Source organism: Cervus canadensis, chromosome 11 (assembly GCF_019320065.1).
Source record: "Cervus canadensis isolate Bull #8, Minnesota chromosome 11, ASM1932006v1, whole genome shotgun sequence".
In the NCBI taxonomy this organism is placed as follows: domain Eukaryota; kingdom Metazoa; phylum Chordata; class Mammalia; order Artiodactyla; family Cervidae; genus Cervus; species Cervus canadensis.
This window is the reverse complement of record NC_057396.1, coordinates 41,176,023-41,197,033: the sequence shown is the minus strand read 5'-3', so window position 1 is coordinate 41,197,033 and position 21,011 is coordinate 41,176,023. Positions and strand designations below refer to the sequence as shown.

The 21,011-nt window shown below is 36.7% G+C and overlaps 2 protein-coding genes across 2 annotated transcripts; both read left to right on the top strand.

The window, feature by feature from the left end:
- On the top strand, nt 1-963 carry LOC122449243 (olfactory receptor 502-like). Its single transcript, XM_043480793.1, has one exon. It carries the CDS (start codon nt 1-3, stop codon nt 961-963), a length of 963 nt encoding a protein of 320 aa, XP_043336728.1.
- An 18,894-nt stretch (nt 964-19,857) lies between these two features.
- LOC122450056 (olfactory receptor 491-like) lies at nt 19,858-20,790 on the top strand. Its single transcript, XM_043482193.1, has one exon. It carries the CDS (start codon nt 19,858-19,860, stop codon nt 20,788-20,790), a length of 933 nt encoding a protein of 310 aa, XP_043338128.1.
- Nucleotides 20,791-21,011: the final 221 nt, after the last annotated feature.

The following is a 21,011-nucleotide window of genomic DNA, read 5'->3' as shown; positions in this document are numbered from 1 at the left end:
ATGGATTCCCTGGGGCATGGGAACGACACTACAATGACAGGGTTCATTTTACTGGGCTTAACAAATGATCCAGTCCTTCGAATCATCCTCTTCATGATCATCCTCTTTATCTACCTGGTGACCATATGTGGGAATCTCAGCACCATTATTCTTATCAGAATCTCGTCTCAGCTCCATCATCCCATGTATTTTTTCCTGAGCCACTTGGCCATTGCTGATGTGGGCTATTCATCTTCTGTTACACCCAATATGCTTGTAAACTTCCTGGTGGAGAAAAATACTATCTCCTACCCTGGCTGTGCCATCCAGCTGGGTTCAGCTGTTTTCTTCGGGTCAACTGAATGCATCCTTCTGGCTGCCATGGCATATGATCGCTTCATAGCAATCTGCAACCCACTGCTTTATTCCACCAAAATGTCCACACAAGTCTGTGTCCAGTTACTCATAGTGGCTTCCATAGGTGGTTTTTTCAATGCCTCCTCCTTTATTATTTCCTTCTATTTTTTACACTTCTGTGGACCAAATCAAGTCAATCATTTTTTCTGTGATTTTGCTCCTTTGGTTGAACTCTCCTTTTCTGACACCAGTATCCCTGCAGTTGTCCCCTCATTTACGGCCGGCTCCATCATTGTGGTCACAGTGACTGTTATAGCTGTATCCTACATCTACATCCTCATCACCATCCTCAGGATGCACTCCACCGAGGGGCGCCACAAGGCCTTCTCCACCTGCACGTCCCACCTCACAGCAGTCACTCTGTTCTATGGGACCATCACATTCATTTACGTGATGCCCAAGTCCAGCTACTCAACTGACCAGAACAAGGTGGTGTCTGTGTTCTACATGGTGGTGATCCCCATGTTGAACCCCCTCATCTACAGCCTCAGGAACAATGAGATTAAGGGGGCTCTAAAGAGAGCTTGCCAGAAAAATACTTTCTCAGTGAAGTCTGTTATTTCATAGGATTTGATACAATAATATGCCATATATATAATAATAAAGAGGAAATTAAGTGTTTGTGGCTTAAATATACCCATCACACATCATTATCCTGGTTGCAATCTTTTAGTAAATGTAGGGAGAAGATTTTCAGATACCTAATTGTAAGTCAGAGACCCATAGTAAGTTTCCTTTAATAAAATTAAACTTACAATTAAGGAAAAAAATTGGTTCACATAAAAGTATTTCATCTCCTGAAAATCATTTTAAAATGTTATTCGTATATTTTTTCCAAAATTGTAGTCTACCATAGGATTATTGTGTCTCCAAACATTTAAGCTTGTGTTCATTTTCAAATGCAGTCTATTCAGTTATAAGGGAGATAACTATACTTTTTGCTTGTGCACATTCTGAGAGGAAATGACAAAGTGGAATCTGAAAGTTTCTGGAGATGTTCTTCAAGGAAGCAGAACAGAGCATATACCTGTTCTCTCAGGTATATGCTGAGCATGGACTTTAAGGATCCATAAATTCTGGCCTATGTTCCTAGTCTCTGGCTCCAGTCACCACACAGAGGGTCCCCAGGGAAGAACAGAAGTCCCTGACTGATTTGTGAATTCTGTCAGGTTCAACAGTGATTTCTCTCCAGGAATTAGTAGGGTCCTGCTTGGTGTGCTGTGGTCCATGGGGTTGCAAAGAGTCAGACACAAATTGGTGACTGAACAACAGAAAAACTCCTCAGGAACTGTGTGGAACAATTTCTTGGGTTGACTTGTTCATGGTCAGGCTTACATACTTCTCAGGAAGCTGGAAGGAACTGGATTGTTCCCCCTGAATTTGTGACTGTTTCCTGGAGATGCTCAGTCAACCTCTATGTGCTGATGACAACTGCATTTGTTGACCTTTCCTGTCCCCTCTTTAATGTTTCAGGCACAAATTCTATATTTTTGCTCACAGAGTCATGGGTCATTAATCATCTCCTTCATTCATTTATTCTTTCATACATTCAAAAAGCATATTGAGTTACTCTTGTATTCCAGAGACAGTCACAGGCCACTGGAAATATGTTACAAGCACCTAATTTATTTTTCTCTCATAGTATTTATTTCATAGCAAAAGCGTAATAATAAAATCAACAAGTTAGTGATTCAGACTATTTGAAGGGGGTAGTGGTATGGAGAAAGAAAAAGCAGACAGAATAATGGAGCTTAACCTGCCAAGGCAGGAAGTATCAGTGTTGACCTCATTGGGAAGATAACATCTGAGGTGAAGACACTCACTGCCTATTGTATATGATGTTACCTGTGTACATTTGTGTGAGTCTAATATTCCACTCACATTCACCTTTAGGGTTATGACAGATTTGGTAATTTGAATCAACCCCATGGTGAGCACAACAAAAACAAATGATAGGATGCTTAAGATATCTTAAATATCACAGAAGAGATTACAGTATAAGGAACTGCTTTACCAGGGACTGTGAGAATCCAGAGAAGTACACCTAACACTCACATATGCTTCAGCAATGAGAGAATTTGACAGGCAAGAAGGAAGTGTTACCATCCTGGGTTTGCATTCAGTGATGTTTGGGGATGGGTGGAACAAATATCAAAGCCTAGGGCACAACTAGATAAGAATTATAGGGATAAGTTTAACATAAATCCTCAAGATAAGCAGAAACCCAGTGACCAAGTCTTGCACTTATGTGCAGCCCTGGAGATCTAGAGAGTCTCATGCCTTCAACTTGGGTATAAGGTGTTTTCAAGCACAGGTGGTACTTCTGAGTGAACTGAACAATCAAATGAACAACTCAAGCCTCAGTTACTCCTACTAAATATTAAACAGGATAACCAACACACACTGAAAAATTGTGACCAGCACCAAGGAAATAAGGTATCACACATATCACGGGAGTCAGTGGAAACAGCAGACAACAGAATCAGAATCATTAAGATATATGGGCATCAGTCTTAGGATGTTGAACTTTTCTAAGAATATGTCCATTTCCTCTAGGTTGTCCATTTTATTAGCATATAGTTGCTCATAATATTATCTTATGTTTTTTTGTATTTCTTGTTGTATGTTGTAACCTCTCCTTTTTCATTTCTAATTTTGTTGATTTGATTTTTCTCCCTTTTTTTCTTGCTGAAATAGAAATTATGAACAACCTAATTACAAACACTGAAATCAAAACAGTGATCAAAAATCTCCCAAAAAACAAAAGCCCAGGGCCAGATGGCTTCACAGGGGAATTCTAGTAAACATTTAGAGAAGAGCTAATGCCTATTTTTCTGAAACTCTCTCAAAAAACTGCAGAGGAAGGAATACTCACAAACTCATTCTACAAGGCTAGAATCACCCTGATATAAAAACCAGGCAAAGACAACATGAAAAAAAAATTACAGGCAAATATCACTCACAAACTCATTCTAGAAGGCCAGAAACACCCTGATACAAAAACCAGGCAAAGACAACATGAAAAAAAAATTACAGGTCAATATTAACATAGATGCAGAAATCCTCGACAAAATTCTAGCAAACAGAATTCAATAACACATTAGAAAGCTCATACACCATGATCAAGTTCAGTTTATTCCAGGGATGCAAGGATTCTTCATTATACACAAGTCAATCAACATGATACACCATATTAACAAATTGAAAAATAAAAACCATATGATCATCTCAATAGATGCAGAAAAAGGCTTCGACAAAATTCAGCACCCATTTATGATAAAAACGTTTCAAAAATGGGTATAGAAGGAACTTACCTCAACATTGTAAAGGCCATGTATGAAAAGCCAACAGCAAAATTATTCTCCATGGTGAAAAGCTAAAAACATTCCCTCTAAGATCAGGAACAAGACAAGGGTGTCCACTCTCACCGCTATTATTCAACAGTTTTGGAAGTCCTAGTTATGGCAATTAGAGAAGAAAAAGAAATAAAAGAAATGCAGATCAGAAACGAAGAATTAAAAGTCTCACTGTGTGCAGATGGCATGATACCATACATAGAAAACCCAAAATAAACTATCAGAAAATTACTAGAGCTGACCAGTGAATTCAGCAAAGTCACAGGATGCAAGGTCAATACACAGAAATCATTTGCATTCCTATATGCTAACAATGAAAAATCAGAAAGAGAAATTAAGAAATCAATCTCATTTACCATTGTAACAAAAAGATAAAATATCTAGGAATAAACCTACCTAAGGAGACAAAAGACCTGTATATGGAAAATTATGGCACTGATGAAAGAAATCAAAGATGACATAAACAGATGAGAGATATTTCGTGTTCCTGGGTAGGAAGAATCAATATTGTGAAAATGACTATACTACCAAATGCAATCTACAGATTCAATGTGATCACTATCAAATTACCAATGACATTTTTCACAGAACGAGAACAAAACATTTCACAATTCATATGTAAACACAAAAGACCCTGAATAGCCAAAGCAGTCTTGAGAAAGAAGAATGGAGCTGGAGGAATCAAACTTCCTGACTTCAGACTATACTACAAAGCTACAGTCATCAAGATAGTATGGTACTGGCACAAAAACAGAAATATAGACCAATGGAACAAGACAGAGAGCCCAGAAATAAACCCATGCACCTATAGGTACCTTATTTCTGACAAAGGAGGCAAGAATATACAATGGAGCCAAGACAGCCTCTTCTATAAGTGGGGTTGGGAAAATTGGACAGCTACATGCAAAAGAATGAAATTAGAATACTTCTTAATGCCATACACAAAGATAAACACAAAATTGATTAAAGACCTAAATGTAAGACCAGAAACTATAAAACTCTTAGAGCAAAACATAGGCAGAACATTTGATGACATAAATCAAAGCAAGATCTGTGACCCACCTCCTGGAGAAATGGAAACAAAAACAAAAATAAACAAGTGGGACCTAATTAAACTTAAAAGCATTTGCACAGCAAAGGAAACTACAAACAAGGTGAAAAGACAACCCACAGAATGAGATAAAATAACAGCAAAGGAAACAACTGCCAAAGAATTAATTTCCAAAATATACAACCAGCTCACAGAACTCAATACCAGAAAAACAAACAACTCAATCAAAAAGTGGGAAAAAGATCTAAGAAGACATTTCTTCAAAGAAGACATACAGATGGCTAACAAGCACATGAAAAGATGCTCAACATCACTATTAGAGAAACGTAAATCAAAACTACAATGAGATATCACCTCACACTGGTCAGAAGAGCCATTATCAGAAAATCTACCAAAAAAAAAAAAATGTTAGAGAGAATGTGGAAAAAAGGGAACCCTCCTACATTGTTGATGGAAATGTAAATTGATAAAACCACTATGAAGAAAAGTATAGGGGGGTTCCTTAAAAAACTATGAACAAACAAACAAACAAAAACTATAAACAGAACTATCATATGGCCCAGCAACCCCACTTCTGGGAATATACCTAGAGAAAACCATAATTAGAGAAGATACATGCATCCTCAATATTCATTCCAGCACCATTTACAATAGTTGGGACATGGAAGCAATCTAAATGTCCATCAACAGAGATATGGATAAAGAAGATGTGGCACATATATACAATGAAATATTACTCAGCCATAAAAAGAAATGAAATTGTGCCATTTACAGAGATGTGAATGGCCTCAGAGACTGTCATACAGAGTGAAGTATGTCAGAAAGAGAAAAACAAATATTGTATATTAATGCATATATGTACAATCTAGAAAAATGGATTTGCAAAAATCTATTTGCAAAGCAGAAATGAAGATAGATGTAGAGAGCAAATGTATAGACACCAAGCGGGTAAAGAGGGGTTGGGATGAACTGGGAGATTGGGATTGACATATATACACTACTATGTATAAAATAGACAACTAGTGGGAATCTACTATATAGCACAAGGAACTCTACTCAATGTTCTGTGGTGACAAAGAGGGAAGATATGTGTACATAAAGCTGATTCACTTTATACAGCAGAAACTAATACAACACTGTGAGGCAACTGAACTCCAAAGCAAGATTTTTAAAAAGAATTTTTAAATCAGTAAGTTAAATTCTAAACACTAGTTAGCTAAAAGACAAAAACATCATAGCAAACAGATTCAAAATTAAGGTTGGTGATTTTTAACATCCAGTTATGATTTTAAAATTCTAGCAAAAGTGGAATAGAATAAAAAATACTTGAGCTAGAGAAAACTGACTTATGTTTGAAACTTCTAATGCTTTTCCACTGTGTCTGGGGATATGAAGAAGATTCCTATTATCAGCATTTCTTTTCTTCCTGGTGCACTATGGCAAGAAAAAGAAATGAAAGGCATAATGATTGAAAATAAAGAAATGAAGTATAATATAAGACAATTGCTCATGTGGAGAATAAGAAAGTACAGATAGATTATCAGGATTAGAGATCTTTAGCAAGATGGAGACAAGATGGTATTTCTCTAAATACCAGTAACAAGCAATTAGAAGTGAAAATTTTTTTAAAATTTACAGTAACATAAAATAGTCAAGTATCTAAGGAGAAAAAAATTTCAGAGAAGAGGAAAGGGAAAAAGGCTATAGACTAATTTAAGAATAAGGGTTGAAATGTCTCAAATCTGGTTTTAAAAAAAAAAAAACTAACCTAAAAATCCCAAAACACAGTGAATCCCACATAAGACACATACATATACATACTCAAATACACACTTAGTCTCATAGTTGTGAATATAATAGCAAAGTACTAAAAACCAAAGTGAATCTTGAAAGCAGCAAGAGGGAAACATCACATTATCTGTAGGGAACTCTGATATAAATGGGCTTCCCTGGTGGCTCAGATGATAAAGAATCTGCCTGCAATTCAGGATTGGACCCCTGGGTCGGGAAGATGCCCTGGAAAGAGGAATGGCAACCCACTCCAGTATTCTTGCCTGGAGAATTCCATGGACTTAGAAACCTGGCAGGCTACAGCCCAAAGGGTTGCAAAGAATCAGACCTGACAGCAACTAACATTTTCACTTTCTTTTTTTCTGATATAATTAATGCCTGATTTCTAATCAGGAAAAAAATAAAGGCATGGGGGTCAGAATCTATTGGAAAGAAATATTCAAAGCTGTAAAAGGGAAAATAAACTTTCAACAAAAAATTTTATAATTATAAAATGACCTTTTAAAAATAAAGAAACAATTAAGATATCTTCAGACAAACCACCCTGGAAAGATTTGTTATCTACAGACCTAAGCTTCAATAAAAATCTAAAGGAAAAATTCTAAGCTGCAGAAAAAAATTCTAAGCTGTAGTTTTGATGTCTATGAAGTAGTAAATTACATTAAAAAATGAAAGGTATGTGTGGTTTAAGATGCTAATTGATCATTTTCTATGCATCAATAGAAGTACAATGCCAGAATCAAAAAGACAGCGCAAAAAAATAAGACATATTATGATCTGGGTTAAGAAACTTAACAAAGATGTCAATGCTACTTATATTAATCTCTAACACTCATGCAATCCTAAATAAAATTCCAAATTGATTTTTTTTTGAGAACATAAAAATTAATTCTAAAACTCATATGGGATCAGGGACTTCTGGGTAAAGATGATATAAATACAAGCATCCAATTTTATAACCCTCCTATACCCCATTAAAATGACAAAAGGGGGATTTTTAATTTTTTGTTACTTCATTCATTGAAGGATACCTACCTATAGTAAAATGTATAAACCTAGGTATACAGTTTGGGGAGTTCTGACAAATGTGTACACCCATGTAACCAACACACTAATCAACATGAAGAACAACATCATCACACAGTAAAGATTCTATATATCTAAACTGTAGGCTTCAGTTTTTTTTTTTAAAAACCTTTTCTAAAGTATAATAACCTTCCGTAAAATAATCAAATCCATTTAAATAGTTACCCATTAAAACACAACCACAGTCAAGCAAAAAAATATTTATGTTATATCTCAATGTCCTTCTGCTCCATGGCAATATATTTTTTTCTGTACTCCTGATTAGAGATAACCAGTGATTTATTTTCTGACAATATAAATCAGTTTTTCTGTAAATTTATAAGATGAGGAGTATACAGTATATACACTATGGCACGTGATTTCTTTCTCTAATCATAATTATTTTGATACATACAAATACATTAATAATTTATATATCCATAGTTTTGCTTTATGTTGTAAAGTAGTATTTCACTGTATAGATACGCCACTTTTCTAAATCTACTCTCCAGTTGGTGGGAATTGTTTCTAGTTGGAACTACTGTGAATGATGTTGATATGAACATTTGAATTATTTCTGTGTGGATATATTTTTTCCATTTGTTTTAGGTAAACACTTAAGAGTGGGATTTCTAGGAGACATGCTTTTGTTTTTAGAATTTTCAAACTATTGTCAAAGTGATTGTACTGTTTTATACTCACATTTGCAATGCTGAGAGTCCAATTGCTTCAAAATCTTGCCAACATCTGGTATTAGTTTTCTCTAAATTTAACCATTTAACGGGTGTGTGGTGATATCTATTTATGCCTTTAACTTGCATTTTTATATTTCCAATTTATCAATTTTTGGATATATATTGGACTTTTGGTGTCAAGAACTGGTCATGAGTAACTCTATGTTTTCTTCTGAAAATCTTACATTTCATATTTTGGTCCATGGTCCATCTTTTTTTTTTTTTTCATGGTCCATCTTGAGTGTATTTTTGTATAAGATATGAAATTTAGATTGAGGTTTGTTTGGTTTTGCCTATGAAATTCTAATTATTCCATTTATTGAGACACTATTTATTGAAAAACTATCTTTTCTCCATTGAATTGTCTTTGTAGTTTTGTTTAAAGTTAGTTGGCTATACTTGTGTGAACCGATTTCTGAATTTTCTGTTCTATTCCATTGCTTTTTTTTTTTTTAACACCAAAAACATGTTGTATTGGGGTATAGCTGATTACCACAATGTTGCAATAGTCTCAGGTGAACAGTGAAGGGACTCAGCCATAGATATGCATGCATCCATTCTCCCCCATGTCCTCCTCCTATCCAGTCTGACATATAACATTGAGCAGAGTTCCATGTTCTATACAATAGGTTTTCGTTGGTTATCCATTTTAAATCAAGTAGTGTATACATGAAAATGACAAAAGGAAAGATATTCCCATTTGAATACAGAGCTCCAAAGAATAGCCAGGAGAGATAAGAAAGGCTTCCTCAGTGATCAATGCAAAGAAATAGAGGAAAACAACAGAATGGGGAAGACTAGAGATCTCTTCAAGAAAATTAGAGATATCAAGGGAACATTTCATGCAAAGATGGGTTTGATAAAGGACAGAAATGGGATGGACTTAACAGAAGCAGAAGATATTAAGAAGAGGTGGCAAGAATACACAGAACTGTACAAAAAAGATCTTCACGACCCAGATAATCATGATGGTGTGATCACTCACCTAGAGCCAGACATCCTGGAATGTGAAGTCAAGTGGGCCTTAGAAAGCATCACTACAAACAAAGCTAGTGGATGTGATGGAATTCCAGTTGAGCTATTTCAAATCCTGAAAGATGATGCTGTGAAAGTGCTGCACTCAATATGCCAGCACATTTGGAAAACTCAGCAGTGGCCACAGGACTGGAAAAGGTCAGTTTTCATTCCAATCCCTAAGAGAGGCAATCCCAAAGAGTGCTTCAACTACTGCACAATTGCACTCATCTCACACGCTAGTAAAGTAAGGCTCAAGATTCTCCAAGCCAGGCTTCAGCAATCAATATGTGAACTGTGAGCTTCCAGATGTTCAAGCTGGTTTTAGAAAAGGCAGAGGAACCAGAGATCAAATTGCCAACATCTGCTGGATCATCAAAAAAGCAAGAGAGTTCCAGAAAATCATCTATTTCTGCTTTATTGACTATGCCAAAGCCTTTGACTGTATGGATCACAATAAACTGTGGAAAATTCTGAAGGAGATGGGAATACCAGACCACCTGACCTGTCTCTTGAGAAACCTGTATGCAGGTCAGGAAGCAACAGTTAGAACTGGACATGGAACAACAGACTGGTTCCAAATAGGAAAAGGGGTACATCAAGGCTGTATATTGTCACCCTGCTTATTTAACTTATATGCAGAGTACATCATGAGAAACACTGGGCTGAAAGAAGCACAAACTGGAATCAAGATTGCTGGGAGAAATGTCAATAACCTCAGATACGCAGGTGACACCACCCTTATGGCAGAAAGTGAAAAGGAATTAAAAAGCCTCTTGATGAAAGTGAAAGAGGAGAGTGAAAAAGTTGGCTTAAAGATCAACATTCCAAAAACTAAGATCATGGCATCTTGTCCCATCACTTCATGGGAAATAGATGGGGAGACAGTGGCTGACTTTATTTTTCTGGGCTCCAAAATCACTGCGGATGGTGATTGCAGCCATGAAATTAAAAGACGCTTACTCCTTGGAAGGAAAGTTTTGACCAACCTAGATAGCATATTAAAAAGCAGAGACATTACTTTGCCAACAAAGGTCCGTCTGGTCAAGGCTATGGTTTTTCCAGTGGTCATGTATGGATGTGAGAGTTGGACTGTGAAGAAAGCTGAGCACTGAAAAATTGATGCTTTTGAACTGTGGTGTTGGAGAAGACTCTTGAGGGTCCCCTGGACTGCAAGGAGATCCAACCAGTCCATCCTAAAGGAGATCAGTCCTGGGTGTTCATTGGAAGGACTGATGCTGAAGCTGAAACTCCAGTACTTTGGCCACCTCATGCGAAGGTTTGACTCATTGGAAAAGACCCTGATGCTGGGAGGGATTGGGGGCAGGAGGAGAAGGAGACGACAGAGGATGAGATGGCTGGATAGCATCACCGACTCGATGGGCATGACTTTGAGTAAGCTCTGGGAGTTGCTGATGGACAGGGAAGCTTGATATGCTGCGATTCATGGGGTCGCAAAGAGTCGGACACGACTGAGCGACTGAACTGAACTGAACTGAACTGATACATGACCGACCTTCTCAACTTCCTTAACTATCCCTCCCCACCCCCAACCCCACCCCCTGGGAACAATGGAGTTCATTCTCTCAGTCTGTGAATATCTTTCTGTTGTGTAATTTCATTTGTATCATTTCTTTTTAGATTCCACATATAAGGGATATCATATGATATTACTCCTCCGTCTGACTTACTTCACTCATGTATAGGACACTGTATAGGTCCATCCATGTTGCTGCAAATGGCCTTATTTTTTTAATGGTTGAGTAATATTCTATTGTATATTTATACCACATCTTCTTTACATTGATGTTTGTTTTTAATCCCCCTCCCCACTAAAAACACTTTATCTTGATTACTATTGATATGTAGTGAGTATTAAAATCAGGTATGTCCTTCTATTTTTAAAAAATTGTATTGAACTATCCCTTTGCTTTTCATTTAATTTATGTAATCAGATTATCTATAACTATAAAGATTCAAGCTGCTGTTTTAATAGGAATTGCATCAAACCTATAGATTAATTTGGGGAGAACTGATATACCTTCATTATGTTGAGTCACCAAATTCATGATTATATTCCTCTCCACTTACTGAGAGCTTTGATTTCTTTTAATGCATTTGATAGTCATTGCCTATAACACAATGATAAAAAGGAGGGTGGGGGACTGAAGTGCATGTCCTTATTTTTGAGCAAAACATTTGACTAATATTGTGCTTAATAGTGAAAGATTGTATACTGAAAACTATCAAATGCATTTGGAGAAGGAAATGGCAACCCACTCCAGTACTCTTGCCTGGGAAATCCCATGGTCGGAGGGGCCTGGTAGACTACAGTCCATGGGATCGCAAAGAGTTGGACATGACTGAGCGACTTCACTTTCACTTTTCACTTTCATGAACTGGAGAAGGCAATGGCAACCCACTCTAGTATTCTTGCCTGGAGAATCCCAAGGACAGAGGAGCCTGGTGGGCTGCCATCTATGGGGTCGCACAGAGTTGGACACGACTGAAGCGACTTAGCAGCAGCAGCAGCAGCAGCAGCACAGTAGAAAAAAAAAAAAAGAAAAAAAACAAAGACCTAAGTTTTTAAGGAAAGAAAAAAAAAGTTTTTTTCACTTGCAAATGGTCACAGAGAATTCAAAAAATTAATCTTTAAATAGTGACTATAATTATATTTAACAAATTCACTTCATACAAGGTCAATATTTTAAAAATCAACTGTATAGTGACACTAAGCAACAGAAAACTAAAAATAAATTTTAGGGAGTTTCCTTATGGTCCAGTGGTTAGGTCTCAGTGCTTTCACTGCCATGGCCCAGGTTCAATTCCTGGTCAGGGAACTAAGATCCCTGCAAGCCACAGGGAGAGATCAAATAATAATAAATGCAATTTTAAATTATTATCATTAAATAATTTAAATCATCATTAAATAATTGAATCATTTTAAATTATTATAATAGCATCAAATATTAAGATGTCACTTCTCCCAAAAATGATCTATAAATTCAATGCAATAGAATAAAAATTTTAGTATTTTGTGTGTGTGTGTATGTGTAAGTGGATAAACATTCAAAAGTTTATAAGGAAAATAAATGAACTTGGAGTAGTCAAAACAAATTTGGAGGAGGAAAACAAATTTAGAGGATATAAATTATCTGATTTCAAGCCTTACAATAAAGCTGAGATAATCAAGACATGTGATATTGTCAAAATGGTAAATATATAGATCAATGGAATAGGTTAGAGTCCCTAAAATAGACCCACACATATTACATGGTTAATTGGCTTCTTAAAAGATAAGACAATGAAATTTAATGGAGAATATATAATCTTTTCAACAAAGTATGCTGGATCAGTTGAATAGCTGTTTTGTTTTAAAAAAAAAAAAAACAGGGATCGGGTAGAAAGGGAGGTGGGAGGGGGGATCGGGATGGGGAATACATGTAAATCCATGGCTGATTCATGTCAGTGTATGACAAAAACCACTACAATATTGTAAAGTAATTAGCCTCCAACTAATAAAAATAAATGGAAAAAAAAAACCCTCAATACTTATTTCACACACAAAGCAAAAATTAAGTCAAATGAAATCTTAGAGTGAAATGTAAGCCAACATCATAAAATTTTAAGAAAAAAAAGTAAAGAAAATTTTATTGACCTGGAGCAAGGTAAACTTTTCTTAAATATGACATGTGAACCACAAAAATAAATAAATTAGATTTCATAATAATTAAAGTCTTAATCACAGCTAAAGTCCTTGTTAAAAATGAAATAACAAGCCACTGATTGGAATAAAATATTTAAAAACATATGTCTCTTAAAGGATTAGCATCTAAAATATATAAAAAGCTCTTAAAACTCAATGATAAGAGAACAAACAATCCAAATTTTAAAATTGAGCAAAAGGTTTAAATAGACATTTCACCAAAGAAGAGATATGGATGGCAAACAAGCACTTGAAATTGAAGCTAAGCACAATTAGTCAATAGGGAAATAGAACCTAAAATAATGCTACACACATATTTACTAAATTTATTGATATAAATGCTACACACATATTAGAATAGCTTTTCTTTTCACCTGAGTATACCAGGTACTGGGAAGGACCCAGAGCAAACAGAACTTGATACAGTGCTGGAAGGAATGCCGAATGGTACCGCCATTCTGAAAAAAATGTTTTGCAGTTTCTTATAAATATGCACTAACCATTATACCAAGCAATTATAATCCTAAGTATTTATGCAAGAGAAATGAAAATGCATTTCCACACCAAGACTCATAGAGAGATATTTATAGAAACTTTATTCATAGCTGTCAAAACCTAGAAAATCCTCAAATGTTCATTATTAAATGAATAGGTAAATAAATAAATGGTAGTACACTAATACAATGACTATTATCGAGAGAATTATAACACAATCCAGACACTCTAAAACCTATCCTTCACAATATCCATGACATCATTCAAAATTGCTGCCACATAATAAAACAAACAAAAATATAAAAATATGGTCCATATTCAAAATAAAGGTTTGGAAACTAGTCTCAAGGAAAGGCTGAAAACAAAATTATAGTTTGCATCTCAGGAAACTTGAAAAGAAACTATAATTGTGTCAAATACAAGAATTGAAAGAGCATAAAGAAAGAAAAAATGATCCAGAGTAAAATAAATCTGTAATTTTATTCATTGAAAAGATTAATAGAATTGAAAAAACCATAGGAATAATGAAGGAAAAGGCAAAAATATTAATTAACCAAATAAAACACACAAAAGAGGGCATAACTACTCATTCTGCAGATATTAAGGTAGTCAAAAATATATAGTATGAACAATTTTATATCAATAAATTTAGTAAATGATAAGAAATGAGTATTTCCAGAAAAAACAAAACTTTCTAGGATTGAAAAAAAAAAAAAAAAAGTCCATCATTCTTCAGGCTGAGAGGAGAGACACAGAATAACCTACCAACAAAGTTAGTAGAAAATGTTTCTCCCAACTTTATGCTGCAACTACAAAAACACCAAAATGATCTAATTTTTCAGTGACTACTGCTTTCTTAGTATGGTGTACCCAAGCCTGAAATGTTATTCCTACCTATTACTCGAGATACCCAACTACTAAATTGTCATCATTATGTAACAGCATCCAGTCCCTCCTACGGTAACAGCAAACTGTCAGAACTGAACCCCAGAACCTCTAGCCCTTCTTCAATATCCTTAAATAAGAATCAAACCCTTCAAAGGTCCTGTACCTTCTCTCTGTTGTTGAGAGATATGTGATGCTTCTCTGCAGAGCCCTCCCTCGCTACACTGACCCAACAAACTTGATTTTGTTGAATTTTATGTTATTTCTGGTTGCCTTTGGCTAATTAAGCTTTGACAACATAGTAGTACGTATTTTTATTTTAGTGGTGGAATAGAGCTGCAAATTAATGAGATTTCAAGTATGAACATGATTAAGGTTTTCATAAGTAGAGTGTGGATAAATAAAAGCTATTGAAGTCAAGAAAGTAAAGGAAATTTGAGGTTAAGTGGTCAGTTGAGCTATTCTAATGGTTAGAAGTTGCCTTCGCTCATGACAAAGACAGAAATGGAGAGGAAAATGGTCATGCAGGTGATAAAGTCTTCAGGGGTTGAGGAGCAGCATGGAAGTACCATAGATGGAAAGTCATGGATCTCAAAGGAGGAAGAATCTGGGACTGAAGATGTGTGTGCTATGCTGTGTTCCTTGGTCATGCCCACTCTTTGAGATCCCATGGACTGTGGCCCACCAGGCTCTCTGTCCATGGGGATTCTCCAGGCAAGAATGCTGGAGTGGGTTGCCATGCCCTCCTCCAGGGAATCTTCCCAACGCAGGGATCAAACCCAGGTCTCCTGCATTGCAGGTGTATTCTTTACTATCTGAGCCTCCAAAGAAGCCCAACACAATAATTTGCAAAAGGTAACAGGCTCCTCCCAACTCAGGTGAGTGTGACCCAAAATAGTCAACACATCCAGGAACTTTGTTCCATTTGTCATATTTTTGAGACACACCAATAACTTCAAGTAACTTTTCCAGTTTATTTCTCTTTTAAATCACACAAGCCTATAAAGTACAAGTTATTAATCAAAGTAATCATAAAATCGAGTCTCAAAAAAGTTAAACAGTTTTATTGAATTTATATACCTCAAAATGAATGTAGGTTTCCTGGCTACAAAACCACACCTAGTATTTCTCAAACTATTTAAATGAAGGATCGCTTTTTCCCAAGCATCCGTGGGTGAATATTTTTAGGAAGAAAATAAAATGAGGTCTATTCAAACAATTTAGTAAGAGAAACCAAAATATAAATGTATAAACCCATTTTTCAGGTTACTGGAGTCAACACACAAAATTACTTTCTCAAATTGCTGTGAAGGATATAAATGATTCCCCACAACTCCTGCTGTTATTTGGTCCTGGACTGACAGTGGACAGTTTGCCAGCCAGCGCCAGTCCAGGCACTACACTTTGAGTAACACTGGACTGTGTTTTGTTTCTGCGTACTTACGCTTATTACTCCATGGCTTTCGCCACTACCTGAAGCCCTCAATTAAGGGAACTTTTGTCCACAGAGATGTAATTAGAGCCCTGGTGGCACTGACTCTTGTACTGATCTCCCACCAAATTTCTATTTCAACAGTTTTTTCTCCAAGTTTCTGGACAAAGCTTCTATCAGGATCCTCAGAAGTATACCTTTTGTTAGGAACTGGATCTTCTACTTATGCCAGCTTAATGAGACACACAGCACCACAAGTCACTTCTGGAGAACAAACCTAGGAAACTTTATCTCACAGGGGCAAGCAATAATGCCCAAGGGGATCCATCACACTCTATTACAGCCTTCACTTTCCTCCCAGCTCACACACAGACACCCACCCTCATCCTCACAGAATGTATGTAACTATGTTCTTGATGGAGGGGGAGGATTCAGTGGCTTTCACTGCCAGGTATTCAGTGCACAACTACTTGTAAATGTAGTGGAAAACATCTGCTTTATTACATTCTCTTTGGAATCAGTATCAGCGATTCTGGCTCTGAAAGGTGAGTGCAATAGTCATGGATTTTATTTAAACTTGTTATTTTTAACAATAACATGGATATTAATAATAACATTATTATTGTTGTTAATAAATTAATTTATTAATAAATTATAATAAATAATTAATAAATAAAAATTATTGTTAATAAATTAATATTATTGTTAATAAATAATAAATAAAAATAATAAATTATTATTGTTACTAAATTAATATTATTGTTATTAATAATATTAATATTATTAATAACAATGAACATGGATTTATTTAAACTCATTATTCAATGAGAAATGAAAAATAAACTCTGACAACAACTTTTGTGCTTGAGTCCTGTTGAAACTGTGGCCTCAGCAAAATTTGCACTGCAGAATGGTCATCCTGAACACCCAAAGCAAGCTGCCCAGGAGACCCCAGAGAAGTGTGGATGGTCTGCAGCAGTCAGAGCCACTCATAAGCTTGTATTACTGCAGCTATGATAATGAAATCAAGAAGAAACCAACTGATATTCAGGTTGGATGAGGCATAGAGCATAGGAGGCTATGCTTTCTCTCTATCATCAAAGTGATCAGTGCATTGAAGGAAGGGATATTTGACCTTCAGAACCCCTGAGCCAGCTGGAGAAGCATCAACAGGATGTTTATAGAAAGAACCCTAAGTAGCCAGTAGAGAGGACAGGAAGGGCAAGAATTAGTTATGAATCATTACACTTCTCATCAAAAATTAAATAATTGAAAACCTACCAACACATCATTTTTACTTAATGAAAAATAATTACTTAGCTCTAATATATGACCAAACACCTTTGAGTACTTTTCAGATATCATTTCTCTTAATCTCACAACAAAGCTGCATTATAAGGACAATTATTCCCATTTTAAAAAGAAACAACAAGGAGTCAGAGATTTAAGTATCATGTACAAGTTAAAATATCTGGTCACTGGGAGGATCTGAGTCTTCCATCTCCAGTCTCCATGACTGCTGTCAGCAAGATTGAAACTCACACTGTGTGCACAGTGAATGCAGGATTGGTCCCCCTTAACTCTTCTTGGGTCAGAAGGCAAAGATTATACATGCTGCCAGTGCTTGGCTCAGGCCTCAGATAAGAGTATGTTCGGAGGCTGAGAGCAGAACCATGGGGGATCTGAAAAGGATACCACGGGATGAATGGGAAAAGGATTTGTGAATGTTAATATTGCAAAAGGGGAGGCAATTAAGGCATGCTCTGCTTAGTTGCTCAGTCGTGTCTGTCTCTTTGACTCTTGGCAACTGCATGGACTGTAGCCCGCCAGGCTCTTCTGTCCATGGGGATTCTCCAAGCAAGAATACTGGCATGGGTGGTCAAGCCATCCTCCAAGGTATCTTCCCAACCCAGGGATCGAATCCAGGTCTTCTGCATTGCAGGCAGATTATTTACCACCTGAGCCACAAGGGAAGCCCAAGAATACTGGAGTGGGTAGCCTATCCCTTCTCTGGGAATCGATCCAGGGTCTCCTACACTGCAGGTGGATTCTTTACCAACTGAGCTACCAGGGAAGCCCATATTTAAGTATCAGTGTTTTGATATTGAAAGGAGATGACTTGTGCCAACCACACAGAGAATCAAGTGAAAAACTAAAATCAGCTTTTTCATGATAGAGCCAACATCTCTGGCAGTAAGCTTGCCTCTCACTAGAGTAATTTAAGTGCACTTACAGAAGATGAATCAAAAAGAACACATTGTTTAATGAATTGAAGATTCTTAGCTGTTGGTTCATAATATCTCCCAATTCATTCTGTCAAAATCCCATCAGTGGAAACAATAAAGGCTTTCATATTCTAAAGTAAGGAATTAAGAATGGTGAATATATTTTATACTTATATTTATCATTTATGGTAAATGTTTAAAATCTTAAGAATGGAAATAACATTAGCAGAAAATTGTCTATGAAAATTAGAAATAACACCAAATAGAAAATTTCATGTTTGGGTTAATGTGACTCTTAAAAGTACAAAAGTGGTAAAGAAGTGTATAGGGATATATGTTTCAAAAAATAATTAGTGATAGAATATGAAGCTCCATGAATATTGTACTAAGGAGTTGGGTCATATATTCCATCTGGCATATTAATTGTACAAATCATGCCTAAATTCATTTAACATGTTCTCTCCAGCACATTTTACTCCCACACAATAGTTATTTGTGATGCAGGAATACACACCATTTTGAGGAGACTATGTATTAATTGAGAATAATAAAATATAAACAAGCAAAAAACCAAACAAAACAAAACCCAATAAACCAGTACAAAGAATGGCAATCTAGACATCTTCAGAGCATGATGTCCACACAAAGGAAATTTAGCTGATTACACCTTAGATGTCAGAGCAGATTTGGTAGAGAAATGAACATGCAGGATGAGTAGAAGTCACCCAGGATAATGATGGTGGGAAGTTGGGGGGCCATCCAAGTGAGAGCACAAGGATTAAAAGTTAGAGAGGGTAAGTGCACTAAGGGGACTCTAAAGTGTTCAGGAAGGTTGAATCAGTGCAAGTGCTGGATGGAAACATCCTGAGAGACAAGCAAAGAGTCATATGCAGGGGATACATCAGAAAGTATACACTGTGCTGTGCTAAGGAGGATAGGTTTCATCTTGGAGGCTAAAGAAAGCATGAAAGACTTGAAAGAATCACTTTGGCATTACCTTTTACTTCAATAAGAGATCACTTTGGCAGATGTATTGTGAATTATAAAGGCACAGAACGAAGACAGGGAGGCAAACGGACGAATACAATAAAAGAGAAAAATGAACAGAGCCTAAAATGATTAGGGAAACTAGCAGTGTAAATATGGGAATGGATTAATAAAATGGAGAGCTAAATTGTAGATAGTATAAGCAGGATTTTATTAGATGTGGTACAATGAGAAGAAGGCTAGGATCACTTCCATGTTTCAGACATGAGAGAGTGGGTGGATTGTGGAGTCATTCCACAAACACAGGACACAGGAGTGGTCTAATGAAAGGATGAGTTTGGTCTGGAGAAGGCTGAGTTTAAGGTATTTGTGGGATTTCTAGCTGGAGACTTCCAAGATAACTGAACTTATAGAACTGGATCTTGGGAGACAGATATTTCTAGAAATAAGGTCGGAAAGATATTATACAATAAACATTAGACAAATAAAAGAATATAATTGAGGTCCCAGAAAGTGAGATTGAATCATGCTTCTTTTGTGAAAAAAAGACCCCCCCCCAAAAAAAAAAATCCTGTTCAGCACCATATTTACAGCTAGGCAGAGGGAGAAATTATTGTGAATAAGTGTAATGAATAACCAAGAAAAAATAAGAATGTATAGAATAAAAACATTTTTAATGAATTTTCAAATTTCCCTCAACAGGAGCAATTCCCAGAGGAGATGGAGGTTGGAAACCACACCAGTGTGACAGAGTTCATCCTTTTGGGATTAACAGAGGATCCTACACTTTGTGTCATCTTCTTTGTGATATTTCTAGGAATCTATGCTGTCACCTTAGTAGGCAATATCAGCATAATTATTCTGATAAGCAGCTGTTCCCAGCTTCAGACTCCCATGTACCTCTTCCTCAGCCACTTGGCTTTTGTAGACACCGTGTTTTCCACATCCATCACACCTCTGATGATCATAGGATTCCTGAAACATAGACTGGCCCTCCCAGTTGCTGGCTGTGAAGCCCAGCTCTGTTCTGTGATCACATTTGGGTCAGCTGAGTGCTTCCTGCTGGCTGCCATGGCCTATGACCGCTATGTGGCCATCTGCTTGCCCCTGCTCTACTCCACCCACATGTCCCCCAGAGTCTGTGTCCTCTTGGTAGGGGCTTCCTATGTGGGTGGATGTGTCAATGCTTGGACATTTACTAGTTGTTTATTGACTCTGTCTTTCTGTGGACCAAATCACATAAATGACTTTTTCTGTGATTTCTCCCCTCTGTTGAAACTTTCCTGCTCAGATGTCTCCACTATTGAAATTATCCCTTCCATCTCCTCTGGCGCCATCATTGTGGTCACCGTGTTTGTCATAGCTCTCTCTTACATCTGCATCCTCAACACCATCCTGAAGATGCGCTCCACTGAAGGGAGACACAAGGCCTTCTCCACCTGCACCTCTCACCTCACTGCAGTCACTCTCTACTATGGAACGATTACCTTCATTTATGTGATGCCCAAATCCAGCTATTCAATTGACCAGAACAAAGTGCTGTCTGTGTTCTACACAGTGTTGATCCCCATGTTGAACCCCCTCATCTACAGTCTGAGGAACAGAGACGTAAAGGAGGCCCTGAGAAAGATAATTCTAAGAATATATTCTTAGGATCCATTCCCAACATTTCAGATGCTTGTTCATCAGCATTACATTTGGGTGTGTCTGTGTGTTATTTGCTCAGTTATATCTGACTCTGTGCAACCCCATCAACTGTAGCCCACCAGGTTCCTCTGTCCATAGAATTTTCCAGGCAAGAACACTGGAGTGGGTAGCCATTTCACTCTCCAGGGGATCTTCCAGGGATCAACCCAGGGATCTCCAGGGGATCG